Here is a 17,498-nt window from a genome sequence, read left to right as displayed (position 1 = left end):
ACGCAGCTTGCTAGGGAGTTGTGGAATGGGCGAAGGCTTGGTCAGACTTTGATGTCTCACCCGGGGATGACTGGCAGGTGCCCAGTTGAAGTATCATGGAGAGTAGTCAGTGACTGCCTGCAAATTGAAGTATTTATCAAAAATGAGAAGTCGTGTAAGTTTATGTAGCATGATGTATGGTGCATTATATAGGGAAATGCTGGATGAATTGTGTGAAGGAGAAAGCAATAGTGTACAAATGTACTACACCTTAGTACATTTTATAAGCAGACTGAGAGTCTGTCACATCATAATCTTCTGTTAAAATCATTCTCTTCTCTGGGGCAAGACAACAAATGATTGTTTATTGACATCTAAGTATTCCACTAAATTATGGTACTCAGGTTCCTTGATAATGATAGCTAATTAAGACACATGCTACTTGTAAAAAATACCAGATTACATAAGATAATTACACAACATGAGATATAATGAAAAATCATTAAAATGCATACACCATCTATCTTCCTCTTGCTTGTTAGGCTTTTGCCTGTTTCACCATCATGTCGTGTGTCTGCTGTCTGTGGTTAGTATTTATTTTATCATGCAGTGCAGGCTCTCGTGGACTATATTTGCATCCTTGGTAATTTTGTTTTACGGATATTGGACCATTGTCCAAGGCATATTTCTGTGGCCAGTGCTTTGTTTCCAAATGCTGGAGACATCATCATAGGCTGTAAAGACCCAGATAGCAATTTCAGGCCTGTAAGTGCTCAGCAAGCCAAAGTGTTGTTATACATCTATGCAGCAGCTGGGTTGTGACGTCATCAGACTGCTGCTTAAGATCGCAGAGCCATGCTGACTTGTGTTAGGAAGCTTGTAGTGGGGAAAGTTTGTAAGTTTGCTATATTTTACACTGAGGCCAACAACTTGTCTAATTTACGTTCTTCTTCTTTCGCATTAAAATTGTTTTTGTGCTTTTTATTTTCTGTTCCCCCTTTGCAAATCCTAATGTAGTAACGATTGGATCTGGATAAAACCGTGGCGTGGAGAAACTAATTTGGTGGGTATCTGGTTCCAGTTCATAATACACTACTGCAGATTTATCTCTATTTGCTAGATGACAGTTGCTCTTTGTACGTGGGGGAGTTGGAAAATAAGTTTCCCCTGTCGACTGTGGTCAGAGTTGTGTGTGTGTGTGTGGGGGGGGGAATGAGATATTACAGATAAGACATATCTTTATTTTTCTTAATTTCCAAGTACATTGAGACATTTGTCATACCGCTTTATAAGCTTCAAAAATCCTTCCAGGAAAAACTCAGGGCATTGCATATGAGAGAAGCATGGAACGGCTTGTTTGACGTCAGCATTGCTGTCAAAGCACCTTCCGCCGAGAGTCTTCTTCAAAACAAGAAACAGGTGGAAGTCACTTGGTGTGAGATCCGGACTGTATGGCCGACGGTGTAAGCACTCCCAACCAAGAGTTTCAATATGGTTTTGTGTTGCCGTCGCCATGTGTGGTCTCGCATTGTCATCCGACAGCGGAACGCCAGATCTGAGAAGGCCAAGCTGCTTTTTCTGAATCACCTATTTCAGTTTCGACAGAGTGGCTCAGTACCACGCAGCATTGATGGTTCCATCCTCCAGAAAGTCCAGCAGCAAAACTCCTTTGGCGTCCCGGAAAATGGTGAGTAGCACTTTACCTGCAGACGGAGCGCTCTTGAACTTCTTTCAGACAGGTGATGATGGATGTTTCCACTCCACGGACGCGGCCTTCAATTCGGGCGTGTAATGGTGGACCCACATTTCATCCCCCATCACAATCCGAAACAAAGGTCATTGCCAGATTCATGGTAATGCACAAGCTGTTCCAGGCTGAATGCCATGCATCGTTCCATGAGTGTCGGGGTCAGTTGGCGGGACACCCATCATGCTGACACCTTCCTGTATCGAAAAATGTCGTGGATGATCTTGTGAGCTCGCTCATGTCCTAATTGAAGTTCTGCTGCTACTCCCATCGATGGTGGTGCGCCGGTTCGCTTTAATCATGTCATCCACCTTCCGGACATGTGCATCTGTAGTGGCCATGCGCGTCCATCCAGGTCTCGGTATGTCTTACGCGTGCTGACATCGTCCATCACGGAATTGCTGACACCATCGCTGCACCTGTTGCCTCTACATCACATCTGACCCACACACCTCAACAAGGCAGTTATGAATTTCTGTGCCTGATACTTCACATGCCCATTCATAGGAGATAACAGCTCTCACTTCTGCCTTTGACCATGACTCCATAAATGCACCTTCTCTCCATAGCTCCAGGAAAAGACTGTGAATGGCTTGCCTCCGCTTTGTGCAGGCACTGCTTGATCGCGGGCGATATCTACTCAATGGTGTATCAGTGTCGTGCACATTGACTGGAATAGAAGGGAGAACCGATAGAGGTACTCAAGGTACCCTCCGCCATACACCGTCAGGTGGCTTGCGGAGTATGGATGTAGATGTAGATGTAGATGCGCGTTCACCTGCCGTGTCGTCTTTTGCCTGTATCACACAACTCTGCCCACAGTCGGCAGGAGAAACTTATTTTCCAACTCCCCCTCATGCTTCCAGTGCGACTGCATGTGTAAGGGATTTTATGTTCTCTAGCTGTGGCAAGCATGGGCTATGGCCCTCTACAGTATTCAAAGACTTGTGCAACTTTCTTATTGGTTTAAACACTGTGTGAATACTGTGTTTTCCTAGTGCTCTGCTGATAAAATCTGTGACCATTTCTATGAATTTGAGGGAAATTTTCCTTTAGTTTTTTTTCCATCAGAAGCTCCAGATCTTTTAGTGGTAGTGTCCTATTTATCTCTTTGTCAGAGCAGCCGTTTCTGTTGAAAGTAGTGTGTATATTATCAAGCTTTTCCTCTGAGTACTGTGGTTCCGAGTGTTTTTAAATAGCTTTGTCCACGAATGTTTAAATAACTTCTCTTTTCTGCTGAGGATGGTAACTGGAAATTTTGTGAAGGTACCTCTGTCCATGTGAGTGCGCTTTCTGTAAACATTGTACCCTAAAGTTCCTTATAGTTTTCTAGGTACCCATACATCCAAAAGTGAAATTTTAACTTCTTTCTCATTTTGTATAGTGAACTTTGTATTAGAATTAATATATACAAAATTAGGAAATATAGAAATATGAGTGTTCTTTTTCACCACAAGGCCATATAACGAATATATCAATGTATTGAAACCAACAAGGTTGTTTCTTGTTGGCCACCTAATGGGCTCTTTCTTCAAATTTTTCTCTAGAGAAATTCACTACAACTACAGTTCTTGCCCATCCTGTGCTACAGGAATTGTAGGCAACTCATTTAAAATGTCATTACAAATAGCTCACATCTTGGGAACACTGTTGATTGTCTTTATGTTGGTATGATTTGGTGTTTCCCTTCTTTATTCTGTTATGATGTGGCAAGTTTCCTTTCCACTGACAATTTTTGGTTATGTGGATTTTCCTTGCATTCCCGTATGCACTGTTTGCTTAGTTTGCCATCACACTAGCCTTTTCGAGTGTCATAAGGACTTCCCCAATACTGTTGGTGCCTATTCTTCTTGTGAGAACATAGTGATTAATTTGCCAACTTTTGATGCTGTTGTAGCTTGTGGAGTTGCAGTATGTATTCAATCTTTCAAGGCAATATTGAATGCCTGCATAGATGTTGTGTGGCAAGGCACCTTTGTGGGCTGTTGTCATGATGTGCATCCTGCAGCTGGCATAATGTGGCATATAAAGGTGTATTGAGGCTCTAAACAAAATTACAGACTGTGAATCTTGTTCAGTCCAATTCAGTGAACCAGTTTTAATAAAACTGTGAACAGCAATGTATATATCAATAGTAGTTTACAAATTCAATTTGAAGACAAAAATATCTCATAATAAATAACAGTATATAGTTTATATATGGTGTTAATGTGTGTGAGAGAAGCCTATAGGAAGTGTAACTAAACAACAAATATTGAGTTTGAGAGTGATTAAGAATGTCTGGGAATCTATATAATGTTATGTGACAGAGTAGTGGATAATACACACTGAGAGTAATATCATTCGTGCAATTCTGAAGATATCAAAGGCAGATAACTGCAAAAACTAATGTACAGACAGCTTAACAGTCCAGGTTGTTGGCAAGAATAACATACAGAAGAACGGAGAAGGAAAATGATGATCTGTTAGATGAGAATGAGTTTGGCTTTAGCAAAGGTAAAGGCACCAGAGAGGCAATTCTGACATTAGTCTTGATAGTGGAAGCAAGAATTACGGAAAATGTAGATATGTTCATAGGATTTGTTGACAAAAAAAGCATTCAAGAATGTAATGGTGTAATGTGTTCAAAATTCTCAGAAAAAAAGGAGCAAGCCGTAGCGAAAGATGGTTAACATACATACATGTATAAAAACAAAGAGGGAACAATAAGAATGGAAGACCAAAAACGAAGTGCTCAGAATAAAAAGGGTGTGAAATAGTGTGTCAGTCTCTCACCCTCTGCTTTTCAATATGTATATATATATCAAAGAAGCAGTGGCAGAAATAAAGGAAAGATTCAGGAGTGGTATTAAAATTGAGGGTGAATGTGTGGTGTCACCGCCAGACACCACACTCGCTAGGTGGTAGCCTTTAAATCAGCCACGGTCCGCTAGTATACGCCGGACCCGCGTGTCGCCACTGTCAGTGATTGCAGACCGAGCGCCGCCACCCGGCAGGTCTAGAGAGACTTCCCAGCACTCGCCCCAGTTGTACAGCCGACTTTGCTAGCGATGGTTCACTGACAAATTACGCTCTCATTTGCCGAGACGATAATTAGCATAGCCTTCAGCTACGTCATTTGCTACGACCTAGCAAGGCGCCATTATCATTTGCTATTTATCTTGTGATGCATGTACCGTCAGACCGATGTTCACCAATTATGGATTAAAGTTAGGTATTCCAGTAGTTACGTACGTTTTTTCCTACTATAACGTCCTTGTTCAGTTCCAGACCTCACGCCAGCCTGCGTGCCTTTCGGCTTCCTCCTCCTAGTGGCTTGGTTGTCTTGCCAAGTCACAACAGAATGAATATCAGTGGTGAGATGCGTTGATAACGTCGCTATCCTCAGTGAAAGTGAAGAAGAATTACAGGAGATGTTGAATGGAATAAACAGTCAGATGAGTACAGAATATGGCTTGAGAGTGAAGAAAGATGGAAGTAATAAGGAGCAGCATAAATGAGATTAGTGATAACCTTTATGTCAACATTGGAGGCAAGTCGTGATAGATGAAACAAGGAGGGTATAATGGGCAGATTAGCACATATGAATAATAATAATAATAATAATGGTTTATTTGTCCATAATAACTTTTACAGTCGTGGACATAGTCAGTCAGTACATACATGAACAATAATAATAGTTTAGTAGTAGAAATAAAGTACATACAGCATTAAAAATCCTTGATGGAGTACAAACAATTAGCAATTAACAGCTGCTTTAATTTTATTTTAAATATGTGTCCTTTTAACATTTTATGGTATTTGGCAGTCTGTTGTAAAAAAATCTTCCAGCGGAAAATGGATTATGATCAGTTGCTTTTTTATTTTATTTCTGAATTTTATGTGGTAATCCTCTTTCTTCCTTGTATTATAACTATGGATATCACTATTTATTATACTGTGCTCCATATTTTCTTTTACAAACAGTATAGTCCTTAGAACATATAATGAATACACTGTTAGTATATTATACTTAATGAAGTATTCTCTACAGGATTGATCTTTACTAATATTCGCTATTATCCTAACTGCTCTCTTCTGTGCTCTAAAAGCCCTATCCGTGTATACCGTTGGTGCCCCGCCCCTAATCTCAATACCGTATTGTAGGTGGGAGTGTATAATACCAAAATAGATTTGTCTTAAGACTGGTGACGCTATTATGCTAGAAAGGCGTTTTAGCAGGTAGGTATTACACAAGATTTTTTTACACATGTAGCTGATGTGCTCCTTCCTTGTAAGATGTTCATCGACTAAAATACCCAAGAATTTATGTTTATCAATTGTTTCAATTGATAACTCTAGCTCAGTATCCACTTGTCTTGATTTGTAATTTAGCATAAACTCCATGAGAATTGTCTTTTCTTATTTAATGCCAATTTATTTTTAGTCATATATTCTGTGATGAGGCTAGTGTTCTTCATATTATTTTGCACTGCTAGCTGTTTTGTAGGGCCCCAGCTTATGAAGGAGGTGTCATCGGCATAATTCACAAGGTCTGCATTTTTTGGAATTATTATATCATTGACGTACACAATGAACAGAAAAGGCCCAATAATAGTTCCCTGAGGGACTCCACAGTTAAGAATTTTATAAGATGATTTTACTGTTTGTATAAGTCCTCCGGTTGTATGATACAACTTAACACATTGTCTCCTGTCAGCAAGGTACGATCTTAACAAATCTGATGCCACTCCTCTGACCCCATAAGTTTATAACTCATGTAGAAGAATGGAGTGATTTACCGTATCAAAAGTCTTAGATAGGTCTAGAAAGTTGCCAATAACTTTGTTTCCATCATCAAGTTTATTCAATACTGCTTGAATAAATGTGGCTATGGCTGTTATTGTAGACTTACCCTTCCTGAAACTGTGTTGAGAACTTTTTAATATGAAGAAATCCGTTAGTATCAAACAGTGGAATTAATTTTGAGGAAGAAATTCTTGAGAATATACTGATGTAGTGCAACTTTGGATGGAAGTGAATCATGGATTGGGGAATATTTGAAAAGAGGATCAAAGTATTTGAGATATGGTGCTGTATAAGGATGCTGACAATTGGGTGGGAAAGGGGGGGGAGGCTGATGAGATAAGAAATGAGATTTTATGCAGACTTGGCAAGGACAGGAATACGTGGAAAAAATTGACAAGAAGAAGGAACAGGTTGGTAGGGCATGTGTTACCACATCAAGAAAATTCGCATGGAACTAGAGCGAGCTGTAGGGTGTATAAACTGCAGGAGAAGACAGAGATTGGAATACACCCAAAAAATAATTGAGCAAAATTTGGTGTGAGTAGTGCTCTAATATGAAGAGATTTGCAAGGAGAGGAAGTCATGGCAGGCTACATCAAACCAGTCAGTAGACTGGTGACAAAATCATTGCTATCCATTTGAAATTACCCATTCCAGGAGTTTGTTTATGCTGACTTGTCAGTAAGAGAAATGTTTACTCGCATGAAAGTCAACAGTAAATGGCTATGGAATGTTCTGTGGACAAACGAAGCCCATTTCCATCTCCAAGGACACATCCATTCACAGAATTGCAGAATATGGACAACAGAAAATCCTGTACAACTTTATTCTCCTAATGTAACTGCGTGGTGCGGGTTGACGGCCTTGTTTATTGTAGTGGGGATATGTGGGTAGGATCATTTTTATACAAGGTGGCACTCCTACATACATTGCACAGCCAGTGAGGCACCTGCTGCATTTTGGAAGTGCTAGAATTAATTATCACTCATCATTTTCCTATTGCCTGGCTGTCCGGATCACCTGACCTTAATCCAAGTGACTTTTGGCTGTGGAGTTACCTGAACGATGCTTTGAATCCGTTTGACTTTCAGATGTGGAGTTATATGAAAGTTGTTGTGTTTAATTATCAGATTACAAATGTAGCTGGATTGAAGGTACACAGTGCGCAAAACATTCTTAATGTGAGCCATGAGACACTCCCGTCAGTTGTGGAACATGCTGTTTCTGGATTTCAACTTGTCATAAAATGGTGAACAGCATTTTTCATTCATTCTTCATTGATCCACTGAATCATTTTGTGTTCAGAGAGTACTACATGATATGGGACAAGTGATCATAGTAGCTAAACATTTTAAAAAATACACAACACCTAGGCTTCCACAATTATATGATAGTTATAGACTACAAGATATAGTAATAGTATACTCATAAGCTCTTAAAAACTAAGGTCAACAAGGCCTAATTAAAATTTGAGGATACATTTAAAATCAAATTAAGTACAGGTAAGTATTACATAATTTATACAATAGTTAAGATTTACTAGATAAAAATAATATCTACATACAAGTAGATCAATTTTTAACAGTCGGTTAGGCCTTATTGAAATTTACATTTTGAAGATAAATTGTAATACAAAAAGACAATTGTGCAAATATACATGGTGTGTATGAATGAATCTAATTGCCTTTACAAATGTCTGCTTGTGTCTGCGGATGGATATGTGTGTGTGTGTGTGTGTGTGTGTGTGTGTGTGTGTGTGTGTGTGTGTGTGCGCGCGCGAGTGTATACCTATCCTTTTTTCCCCCTAAGGTAAGTCTTTCCGCTCCCGGGATTGGAATGATTCCTTACCCTCTCCCTTAAAACCCATATCCTTTTGTCTTTCCTTCTCCTTCCCTCTTTCCTGACGAGGCAACCGTTGGTTGCGAAAGCTAGATTTTGTGTTTATGTTTGTGTTTGTTTGTGTGTCTATCGACCTGCCAGCGCTTTTGTTTGGTAAGTCTCATCATCTTTCTTTTTAAATATATTTTTGCCAACATGGAATGTTTTCCTCTATTATATATATATATATATATATATATATATATATAGCACAACTGTTTGAGTTGCTCTTAACAGTTGTGCTTGGCACCAGTGCGCAATGTTTCCGCCGAAATACGTGATTGGTTGAACTTCACTGTACCCAAGCATGGGGCCCAATGACAGGGCTTGCTTTGCATGGCCTCCACTTTCACCCAACCTAGCGTCATGCGATTTTTTCCTTTGGGGCTTCATCAAGGATTGTGTGTACGTGCCTCCGCTACCAGCAGACCTCCCTGAATTAAGAAGCCGGATTGAAGCAGCTGTTGCTACAATCACTGAAGACACACTTATCAACGTTTGGGAAGAACTCAGGTATAGACTTGATGTGTGCCTTGTGAAAATGGCACTCACACCGAACATTTATAAGGTTGTTGGAAAAACTGTTTGAATTGCTCTTTCATTTGACATATCATTTATAACTGTAAGTTTAATATGATAAATATTATAAACCATTAAAACCCTGATATTCATCTATAAACACCCTGTATTACACAGAAAAATCACATTCAGAATATTCATGTAAGTTAAAAAAAGAGTATTTTAATAATGTCAATTTAAGCCTTATTTTAAAATGTGCTGGATTGTTGATTTTTTTATGTTTAGTGATAGATGATTATAAAGTTTAATCCCCACTCATTTTACACTATTAGCCTATAATTTGGTGGAATTGGGAAACTGTGTCGGCAAGTATTTCTGTCTAGTGTTGTGCTGGTGATAGTCCGGATCCTGCTTCAGGTCGCTTTGTAAAACTTAGTGTCTCCAATATGTATTGGCATGGAAGCGGAAGAATACCTAGTTTTCGGAATAGTTATTTACAAGAGTCTCAACTTTTTAAATAACATTATCCCTACAGTTTTCTTTTGCGGCTTAAATATTTTATTGAGGTCATATGCGAGGATTGAGTTTTTAGAGCATGGTATACTGACATTAGGATATTTACACTCCTGGAAATGGAAAAAAGAACACATTGACACCGGTGTGTCAGACCCACCATACTTGCTCCGGACACTGCGAGAGGGCTGTACAAGCAATGATCACACGCACGGCACAGCGGACACACCAGGAACCGCGGTGTTGGCCGTCGAATGGCGCTAGCTGCACAGCATTTGTGCACCGCCGCCGTCAGTGTCAGCCAGTTTGCCGTGGCATACGGAGCTCCATCGCAGTCTTTAACACTGGTAGCATGCCGCGACAGCGTGGACGTGAACCGTATGTGCAGTTGACGAACTTTGAGCGAGGGCGTATAGTGGGCATGCGGGAGGCCGTGTGGTCGTACCGCCGAATTGCTCAACACGTGGGGCGTGAGGTCTCCACAGTACATCGATGTTGTCGCCAGTGGTCGGCGGAAGGTGCACGTGCCCGTCGACCTGGGACCGGACCGCAGCGACGCACGGATGCACGCCAAGACCGTAGGATCCTACGCAGTGCCGTAGGGAACCGCACCGCCACTTGCCAGCAAAGTAGGGACACTGTTGATCCTGGGGTATCGGCGAGGACCATTCGCAACCGTCTCCATGAAGCTGGGCTACGGTCCCGCACACCGTTAGGCCGTCTTCCGCTCACGCCCCAACATCGTGCAGCCCGCCTCCAGTGGTGTCGCGACAGACGTGAATGGAGGGACAAATGGAGACGTGTCGTCTTCAGCGATGAGAGTCGCTTCTGCCTTGGTGCCAATGATGGTCGTATGCGTTTTTGGCGCCGTGCAGGTGAGCGCCACAATGAGGACTGCATACGACCGAGGCACACAGGGCCAACACCCGGCATCATGGTGTGGGAAGCGATCTCCTACACCGGCCGTACACCACTGGTGATCGTCGAGGGGACACTGAATAGTGCACGGTACATCCAAACCGTCATCGAACACATCGTTCTACCATTCCTAGACCGGCAAGGGAACTTGCTGTTCCAACAGGACAATGCACGTCCGCATGTATCCCGTGCCACCCAACATGCTCTAGAAGTTGTAAGTCAACTACCCTGGCCAGCAAGATCTCCGGATCTGTCCCCCATTGAGCATGTTTGGGACTGGATGAAGTGTCGTCTCACGCGGTCTGCACGTCCAGCACGAGCGCTGGTCCAACTGAGGCGCCAGGTGGAAATGGCATGGCAAGCCGCTCCACAGGACTACATCCAGCATCTCTATGATCGTCTCAATGGGAGAATAGCAGCCTGCATTGCTGCGAAAGGTGGATATACACTGTACTAGTGCCGACATTGTGCATGCTCTGTTGCCTGTGTCTATGTGCCTGTGGTTCTGTCATTGTGATCATGTGATGTATCTGACCCCAGGAATGTGTCAATAAAGTTTCCCCTTCCTGGGACAATGAATTCACGGTGTTCTTATTTCAATTTCCAGGAGTGTATATTCGTGTCTTCCCTGACTGACAGAAGCATAAAACATACTGTACTTAGCTTGGTAGCTATGCTGTCAGTGTGCCTTTTCCAGCTTAGAGTGTCAGAGATAGATATTACAATGAATTTAATTGCATTTACCAGTTCAGTACTATTTCCACCTATTTGTATAGTTGGGACAGTGGGATTTCTGTTCTGGACTGTATGAAATGTTAGGCCTACAGTCTTTTTTCACTAAGAAGTAGCCTACTAACTGTAAGCCACGAATCCGGTAGAGCTGTACGTTGGTTGACTGCAGCTTCAATGCGATCATCTGAATCAGATATCAGAATATTGGTGTCATCGGCAAAAAGGAAGGTATTGCAAGTCCGTAGGTGAAGAGGAAGATCATTAATTAACAGGAGAAATAGGATTGGGTCTAAAACTGATGTTTGAGGGATCATGTATTTGCGCCAGTCTCACCACGACAGCTAAAAACCAATTTCATTGTTGCTTTTATGCGGTTTTTGACCTCAGGACAGTTAAATATCGATGTATCGTTGCTTTGTATTTGGTTTGTGGCCTCAGGGCAATTAAAAACTGATTTTTCCATCCAATGTTTTTCAACCTTGCCATGGTGGGTGGGCATACCTAACAGTGCCACAACTGTTGAATTACAAACTTGTACAGTTATAGGCATTGCACAGTATGGTTGGTTTGACATGCAACCCTCACCATAGCCATAGTATTTAGATTCATCTGTCATTTGTAATTGAAACCATTTACACTGTGACACTTACAGCGACATCTAGTGGAGGATTTTTGATGACGTTGCTCTGTTCTTTGATAATATTCCATTAAGATTTGATGTCATTCTGAGCAGCAGTTCTTTTGTTACAGCATTTTGAAACCGGAACATTAATTATAATAGCTCTGCATACACCTTGAAGCAACTTAACTCTGTGCATGCAGATATTCAGAGTATCTTCATCTAGTATTTGACAATGGGAACACTTGACGACTTCCAGAAAGATGAAACATAAATTTAAACTTTTTGTATTTATTGCTCGCATGCATAATGTCAACTATTTAACACACAGTAATTAGAAGTGTGATGCTGTCTTATACATGGAACTCGATTCTTTAAGAAATTGGGGGTTTTCTGGTTAGTTAGAATTAACATAATACATTTTGACGTTATGATTGTATACCTCCCTAGGATTTTCATTTTCTTGTAACAGGCCATGTAACATGTCGGTTTTGTTGTTCTATCTTAATATCGATATCGCCTTTGGTGTTATACCATTTGGCCCCCAATTGGACCTCGTTAGGAGCACTGTTTGGTTTTCTTCACCAGCGTCCTAGTTGAGTATGATTGTTATAAAATCTCATTTATACTAGAGCGTATGAAAGAGAAGGCAAACAAACATCGCATTAGCAAGCAATTCGCCACTTTCTATTATTGACTATACTGCATCTTTGAACAAGTGCTTGCGCTAGAGGAAACAAAAGTGAACATGAGATAACAATTATAAGATTGACAACCCTACAAATGCTACTTTATTGTTTTTTAGTGCTAATAATTGCCTCATGAGTTTCACAACAAGGAGACAGTACGATCTTCTCTTCAGCGGTTTGATCTGTATTGACAGGGTGTGTAGGGCACGAGTAGGACTTAAACATATGTAAACTGGAAGAGACAACTCTCAACCTTTTCGAGAAAACTGAGTTTGAAAGTTTTAAGTGTGCTTGTATACTTTGTATGGTCGCTATAATTCAAGGGGTCCGCATCCGAGCTAGTAAGCTGTTGGTTTTGTAAGCATAAGGTCTCTGGATCGAATCCCGCTGTCGATACTCCCCCCCCCCCCCTCCCCTCCCGCACATAATTCTAATAACAGGTATGTGTGGTATGCCACGAAAATGTGTGACTAGCGAGAATGGTTTGAGTGTAAACCACGTTTATTTTACACTGAAAGAGCAATGCATTTGCAAAGATTAGGCGTCCATTACACGTGCTGTATGTCACAGTAAATTATTGTCTTCCATGTTTGTTCAGTCAGTGTCATCGAGATTCGGCAGTGCTCTGTGGGATACACATTGTACTTGTCACAAATGTGGATGTATTAATAAAATGAATGTACTGATTTGAGTGATAATTCTTGCGTCTCGTCTTTTTATTGCCAGTTTCTTACCAAAAAATTTCTTGTTTGTTCAGGATAAAGAGTATGAAAATAATAAATTTGTTACAATTACTTGGGAATGAAAAAAGAGGAAAAAAAAATCAGACGTACTGGCAGAGCTTACTTGCTAGGCTGTGGACTCCTTGAATACTAGTGACAATAAAAAGTATATAAATAGGTCTAACGTTTTCAAAGACGATTTTCTAGGAAACTAAAAAGTTGCATGTTCCTGTTTACCTATATTCAAGTCCTCATCTTGCTCCACACTCCTTGTGAATGTGAATCATATTGGTGGGGGGAACAACGTAGGGTCCCCTTGTAAGTACAGCACTATTTAGAGGCACAGTGCAAAACTTTGATATGTTCAGAGAGGATTATTTTGCATAGGACTGCACTGTGTTTGACGAAGAAATGAAAACTGGGTAGGAAAAGAGGAATTAGATGTCCGAATTTGTACGTAAGTGTGAGATGCGTGAAGAAAGTGCAGTTAACACTGAATTGCAGTTCCAACTTTCTTTAGTATTATTTCGAAATCACCCCTTATATCTGTCGACACTTTTTGCTGGTTTCCAATATAACTGAGGAGGAAGTTTATAAACAGAACACAAATTACCGAGAACCGATAACCTGAAGAAAGCACAGCATTTACACTCTGGTTATTAGTACTGGTAATTGGGAACATAATTGTATCACAGTGCAGTAGCTGCTGCAACTCAGTTCCTGGTGTCCGAAGTGACATACGGAAAACAGTTCAAGAATTTTATTAACGTGTGGTGTGTATAAGGAAAATAATGTCAATAAAATGTGAGTAATGAAGTGGTAACACACACAATTTTTATCCAGGCTACTAGATAAACCTTCTATATCATTTGTTCAAGAGTAGATAGCATTATCGTGGGAAACGTTTATTTATTCTGTTATAACATAAAAAAATTGTAACCTAAAAGGGGCACATCAGCTATGTAATGGTAGTTACCATTTAACGTGAGCAATGAGTATGATCAAGTCTTTTGTATATTTTTAATTTTAATCAACGTTATAGATACATATTTGAAGTAGTTTACTTCCAATGTAATATTATGTGGTGGTCCTTTTCAGTAGAAAGTGCAAAGTTTGTGCTTATTCACTCTGTTGACACCTAATGGAAGCACGTCATGTCTCCATTTGGACCTTTGAGTGCCTCGGCACCTTTCTGTCAGTCATATTTCTTTTCCTTTGGCATTTTTGCTTCAGATTTCTTGGATTCCAAAGTACCTGTAGTATGTATAGGATGGGCGAGAAGTTGCCATACCCCTGTAACCCCTGTTCAGTATCAGATGATGATGTGCAGGTTAGTAGCTGTGTTACTTCTTACCAGTTGTTGGAATTCATGTATACATGTTTACACAGGCAGATTTTAATTTGTACCCATGCCAGATGTGAGCAATCATAGTCACACTATGGAGAAGCGCTTAGTGACAAGTGTGTGGGTATATGAACACACAATGAGACAGTTTATGGGGTTATCCCAGGAAAGGTTTAATAAGGCTGCACCGTGAAAGGCTACCATTCAGGATTGGAAAAACGTGCTCTTGCTTTTGGCAGTGTTGGAGACAGGCCGCCGAGTGACAGGAAGAAGACACCAGAAGGAACGTGGGCAGGAGTCTCCGCTTCGACGGAACTGTCTCCTTTGAAGTGGACAGGTAAATGTGCTTCGGAACTCGATATGCCGAGAACTAAAATGCGAGGACACATGGAAAAAGACCTTAACCCTTAGCTACTATGGATGTTGACAGGGACACAATTACTATGGAGGAGTCTTTCAGATCCCCTTTTTATTTTTATGTATAAAACCACTCTTTTGGTGTATATATATTTTCATGATTTCCTGTTGTTTGCTACGCTTCTTGGAAACCAACTTCATTTAAATTTACATCTTGTACTCAATGCACAATTTAAAACAAATTGAAAACTAAAACATAGCAAAATTTGCAGTTTATTTTTGTTTCGTATATTACTGGAATAACAGCATATATTTGCCTCTCTACTCACTCACAGATTATTGTCAGGGAGATAGTATTACAGATTCGCAACGTAACTGTATGGAAAAGTACATTTCAGTTGCGACAAATTGTATTTGAGTTTACTATTCACCGCTTCAGCCTTAGAGGGTACAATTTCCAACTGAATCGGAACACCACACTGTTGAGACATATGTATTGTTTCCCACTTCAAACAAGAGACTGATGTTTTTCATTTAAAAAAAAAAAATTCTGTATTTGAGGCTCATATCTCCAAAACAGCAAGTTTTCTCTGAGATTACTCGGAATCTGTTGCATCCAGGAAACTGCAAGACAATGTTGAGTTGCCTTGTTCTTACATTAGTCAGTGATTTCCGTTTTCTCCATCGAAAACATCTTTCTGTTCTTACCAAAAAAGGACACATTACCATCGTCTGTCACACATTAATTACTTTCAGTTTCCTTCTCCAAATTAGCGTGGTGATCACTGCATACTCGAAATCAGTGTCATTATCACCGTCTTCAAAGTCCTCATCTTAGAATTTAATGAGGCATTCTTGAGCACCCACATCAATCTTGCATATAAGGTCTAGCTTTTCTCACCACGAAGAAACAGTAACGTTCAACACGATACACAAATACTATGGTGTGTCTCGGATGCGTCTCAGGCCCCCCACCCCCACCACCCCCCTGAAAAAAGAAACAAATTGCGACAACAATGCCAGATTTCTGGCACGTGTACACTATGTGATCAAAAGTATCCGGACACCTGGCTGAAAATGACTTAAAAGTTCGTGGCGCCCTCCATCGGTAATGCAGGAATTCAATATGGTGTTGGCCCACCCTTTGCCTTGATGACAGCCTCCACTCTTGGAGGCATATGTTCAGTTAGGTGCTGGAAGGTTTCTAGGGGAATGGCAGCCCATTCTACACGGAGCGCTGCACTGAGGAGAGGTATTGATGTCAGTCGGTGAGGCCTGGGATGAAGTCGGCGGCCGGGCGCGGTGGTCTAGCGGTTCTAGGCGCGCAGTCCGGAACCGCGCGACTGCTACGGTCGCAGGTTCGAATCCTGCCTCGGGCATGGATTCGTGTGATGTCCTTAGGTTAGTTAGGTTTAAGTAGTTCTAAGTTCTATGGGACTGATGACCACAGTAGTTAAGTCCCATAGTGCTCAGAGCCATTTTGAAGTCGGCGTTCGAAAACATTCCAAAGGTGTTCTGTGGGATTCCGGTCAGGACTCTCTGTAGGCCAGTCCATTGCAGGGATATTATTATCATGTAACCACTTCGCGGCAGGCCGTGCATTATGAACAGGTGCTTGATCGTGTTGAAAGATGCAATCGCCAACCTCGAATTGTTCTTCAACAGTGGGGAGCAATAAGGTGCTTAAAACATCAATGTAGGCCTGTGGTGTGATAGTGTCACGCAAAACAACAAGGAATGTAAGCCCCCTCCATGAAAAACACGACCACACCATAACACCACCGCCTCTGAATTTTACTGTTGGCTCTACACACGATGGCAGAGGACGTTTGCTGGGCATTCGCCATAGCCACACCCTGCCATCGGATCGCCACATTTTGTACCGTGATTCACCACTCCACACAACGTTTTTCCACTGTTTAATCGTCCAATGTTTACGCTCCTTAAGCCAAGTGAGGCATAGTTTGGCATTTGCCAGCGTGATGTGTGGCTTATGAGCAGCCACTCGTCCATGAAATCCAACTTTTCTCACGTCTCGCCTGACTGTCGTAGTACATGGAGTGGATGCTGATGCTGTTTGGAAATCCTGTGGGATGGTCTGGATAGATGTCTGCCTGTTCCACATTACGACCCTCTTCAACAGTCGGTGGTCTCTCAACAGACGAGGTAGGCCTGTATGCTTTTGTGCTATACGCGGCCTTTCACGTTTCCACTTCACTATCACATCGGAAACAGTGGACCTAGGGATGTTTAGGAGTGTGGAAATTCGCATACAGACGTATGACACAAGTGACACACAATCACTTGACCACGTTTGAAGTCCGAGAGTTGCACGGAGCACCCCATTCTGCTCTCTCTCAAGATGTCGAATGACTACTGAGGTCGCTGATACGGATTACCGGGAAGTAGGTCGCAGCACAATGCACCTAATGTGAAATAGTATGTTTTTGGGGATGTCCAGATACTTTTGATCACATAGTGTAGTTTACCATCCTGTAGGAAGTGACACAGAAGAGTCTACTTCACCTCACAGGGGTGAGTGAAATATCACAAGACAAAAAATTGTTGTGGTCTGAGAGACCATCCATAACAGTTAAGGTCAAGGTCCGATCTTTTCGACAGACGTTCGTAGACGAGTTTCGGATACAGACCGGAATGAGCGCATTTTAACACGCTGTACTTTGTTAACTCA

General features: G+C 41.3%; 1 protein-coding gene across 4 annotated transcripts in view; it reads left to right on the top strand.

Annotated features, from left to right (window-relative positions):
* Positions 1 to 17,498, top strand: part of LOC126106648 (zinc finger and SCAN domain-containing protein 21-like) — a 210,078-nt gene that overhangs the window by 132,274 nt on the left and 60,306 nt on the right. The window contains exon 7 of one of the 4 annotated variants that reach the window (XM_049913007.1): positions 8,790 to 9,035. The exons of the other annotated variants lie outside the window; for them this stretch is intronic. Within the exon in view, the coding sequence (XP_049768964.1) occupies positions 8,790 to 8,835 (46 nt within the window). The 3' untranslated portion in view covers positions 8,836 to 9,035. Of the gene's footprint in view, positions 1 to 8,789; positions 9,036 to 17,498 lie in introns of those variants that run through there. 4 annotated transcript variants of the gene reach the window in all.

Source organism: Schistocerca cancellata, chromosome 10 (genome assembly GCF_023864275.1).
Source record: "Schistocerca cancellata isolate TAMUIC-IGC-003103 chromosome 10, iqSchCanc2.1, whole genome shotgun sequence".
NCBI lineage: Eukaryota > Metazoa > Arthropoda > Insecta > Orthoptera > Acrididae > Schistocerca > Schistocerca cancellata.
The sequence above is the reverse complement of the archived record's forward strand: the minus strand, read 5'-3'. Positions and strand labels throughout refer to the sequence as shown.